Source organism: Arachis ipaensis, chromosome B6 (genome assembly GCF_059453495.1).
Source record: "Arachis ipaensis isolate K30076 ecotype BB chromosome B6, ASM5945349v1, whole genome shotgun sequence".
Classification (NCBI taxonomy): Eukaryota; Viridiplantae; Streptophyta; class Magnoliopsida; order Fabales; family Fabaceae; genus Arachis; species Arachis ipaensis.
This window is the reverse complement of record NC_142441.1, coordinates 19,783,123-19,785,772: the sequence shown is the minus strand read 5'-3', so window position 1 is coordinate 19,785,772 and position 2,650 is coordinate 19,783,123. Positions and strand designations below refer to the sequence as shown.

At 37.8% G+C, this 2,650-nt stretch overlaps 1 protein-coding gene across 1 annotated transcript; it reads right to left on the bottom strand.

Annotated features, from left to right (window-relative positions):
• Positions 1-702: 702 nt before the first annotated feature.
• LOC148554806 (uncharacterized) lies at positions 703-1,812 on the bottom strand. Its single transcript, XM_088490505.1, has 3 exons — positions 1,529-1,812; positions 1,274-1,392; positions 703-899 (listed from the first exon to the last, which is right to left on the bottom strand). The coding sequence occupies exons 1-3, from the start codon at positions 1,810-1,812 to the stop codon at positions 703-705; spliced, it is 600 nt and encodes a 199-aa protein (XP_088346631.1).
• Positions 1,813-2,650: the final 838 nt, after the last annotated feature.

Sequence of the window (2,650 nt, the reverse complement as noted above, 5' to 3'; positions counted from 1 at the left end):
AACAGTAAAATTATAGTTGGGAATAAACTTTATCAATGTGAATATTTAAAGTTTCACAATTGGTCAACAAGCTGCAGAAAAAAGAGGCCATATAATATGCCACATATTTAGATATCCATTAAATAAGTGTTCCTGTAAACCATACGTATACAAAATATCACAAAATAAGTGGTCATATAATATGCCACGTACCTAATCCAAAATAAAAGTCCAAGAAGTGCAACAATTAAAAGTGGTCCAACCTAATCCCAAAATATCAAAATAGTGGTTCTATTCACATAATAAACATTGGCCACAGAGACACAATTCATCACAATATATACTATTTAATAGTAACTCCAACAACCCTAACTATAAATTTAATCATACTTCAGTCATCATTTAAGTCTATATGTAGACTAGGTGCCCCTGTTTGCTTCCTCACTCTTAACTTTAGCCGCCCACTCCTCCTCACAACAAACACCTTTGTCTATGATAAAGGTTGAGAAGATGCTCTAGGTGGTTGCTGAGAATCTGCAATTGCCACAGCTAGAAGAGGCTGGGAGGCTGGCCCTTCAAGAGGTAAGGCTGATGTTGAAGTTAGAGCCTGAGAGGTGGTTGAGTAGAGGCAGCAACAGCAGGTGTGGTGGGTAGCAGTTGTGAAAATGCAGGTGTGGTGGGGAGTGGTTGTGAAGATGCAGCTCTACCCCTCCCTCTACTCCTTCATCTGTCCCTTCCTCTGCCCCTGCATATCCCTGCTTGCTTTATTCTCTCAGATCTACGAATATTCACACCGGATCTATTGTCGGCAGCAGGAGCAGTGTCAACAGCAGCCGCAGTATCAGCAGCAGCCGCAGTAGTGGCCACAGTGTTAGCAGCAGCCAGATCTTCTCCGTTGGCGGCAGCAGTAACATCAGGCTCTGAATCAGGTAAAACACAACCAATTGCAATATAAACCAATGTCAAACATCTTACATTTATATGCCTTGTACCATATAAATATTCAACTCTATTTTCAATCAATTTATATATAAAGAAAAAACTTCATCAAACAAATTATACATAATCCACGTTGATAACACATCAAACAATATGCTCACATTAATATCACAATATAACTTCATCAAACAAATTAGGTTATAATTTCGACAAGAAAACAGTAAACCAGCAGTATATACCTAATATCCCAAACATAATACTATCACAACCTATTCCACTAAACACATCAAACACCCTATAATTTCGAAAAGAAAACAGTAAAACAGTAGTTTGTATATTCAAATTTACTTGATACCTGACAATATTGGATTGGGACAATGCCTTCTATTATGTCCATATTGTCCAAAGTTGCTGCATGTAACAGATGTGCCCGTCCTTCTAAGCTTTGTCTGAGAATGATTTTCATCAGGTTGTCTGAGAACGATTCTCATCAGGTTCTTTGATCCTCACCATCCGTGGTCTTTCTGTCTTCACTATAAAGATGGGAGGTATGATGGTATCACACTCAACTTTCGGCCACATATTTTCTCCGTTGATTGGAGAAACTAACTTACCATAAGTTGCAACATAGGCGGCTGGGCTATAGAAGTTGCTGCAATAATCTTCTGTATTGTCCCCTCTCTCGAATATGGCACAACAAGCATGCGGGCAACGCATTCCACATAATCTCCAAAATCTGCAGCTACACGTTCCAGCCAACAAGTCAACCACGAACCTCTCTACAATCATCTGGTTCTTATGAGAAACTTCATATGTCAGTCCTCCAGCCCATCTTGCTTGCCACTCCATAGATCGCGTTGTAATGACATCAAGCCTCTTTTTTGGTTTAGGCATGATTGTACCATCATATTTTTCGCCCTTTTTCTTTTTTTAGCAAACCGAGACATCCAATAACATCAAATCTACTCGAACAAAAGTAAGTATAGGCTTGTCTCTTGCCTCCAGTATCCTACCATTGAAAGCTTTAGAAATATTATTCATCAACATATTGCTCTTAGCAAGAAACGTGAAGTGGCTCTTGCACCAGAGTTTTAGATCCAATGTTGCTAACTTTTCATAGCATTGTTGGTTGATGTGCATCAACTGAGTCATCCTCCTCTCCCATTCCTCCACATATGTAGCTTTAGTTATTGATAGAATTAGATCCTTCAAAACACTCCCACCACCATATGCTTTCTTACAATTGGCATAAAGATGTCTCAAGCATAGTCTATGCTCTAATATTGGCATCATCTCTTGAAAAACTTGCATCAAACCCTTTAATAGATAATATAACCCAAAATCATAAAAGAACATAGATAAAATGAGGTACCAAAAGATAAACAAATTTATTGTCTGCCTATTATGAAGTCTTAATTTAATAACAAATTATATTGTCCACCTATTAATGGCGACTTAATTAAAAAATAACAACTACTCGATATGTTTAATATAAATACACAGTAGGTTAATAAATAATTAAATAGCAAGTGCTAACCTTTTGTTGGTCGGACATGAATACCCACTTTCTTCTATTGACATGTCCAATATCATCCAATAACAGGTTAATAAACCAACCCCAAATGTCTCTGGTCTCAGCCTTTACAGTAGCAACAGTAATTGGAAAATAATTATCGTTCGGATCTCTTCCAACAGCCACCAAAAGTTGTTGACCATGATCACCCTTCAAGTG

Bases quoted from the DNA above. Each gene is read 5' to 3' on its own strand.
- LOC148554806 (XM_088490505.1), bottom strand. From the start codon at position 1,812: ATGCCTAAACCAAAAAAGAGGCTTGATGTCATTACAACGCGATCTATG. The intron at 1,393-1,528 runs GTTAGTTTCTCC...AATCGTTCTCAG, and splicing joins TATGTTGCAACTTATGGTAA to ACAACCTGATGAAAATCATT. The intron at 900-1,273 runs GTATCAAGTAAA...TACCTGATTCAG, and splicing joins TCCCAATCCAATATTGTCAG to AGCCTGATGTTACTGCTGCC.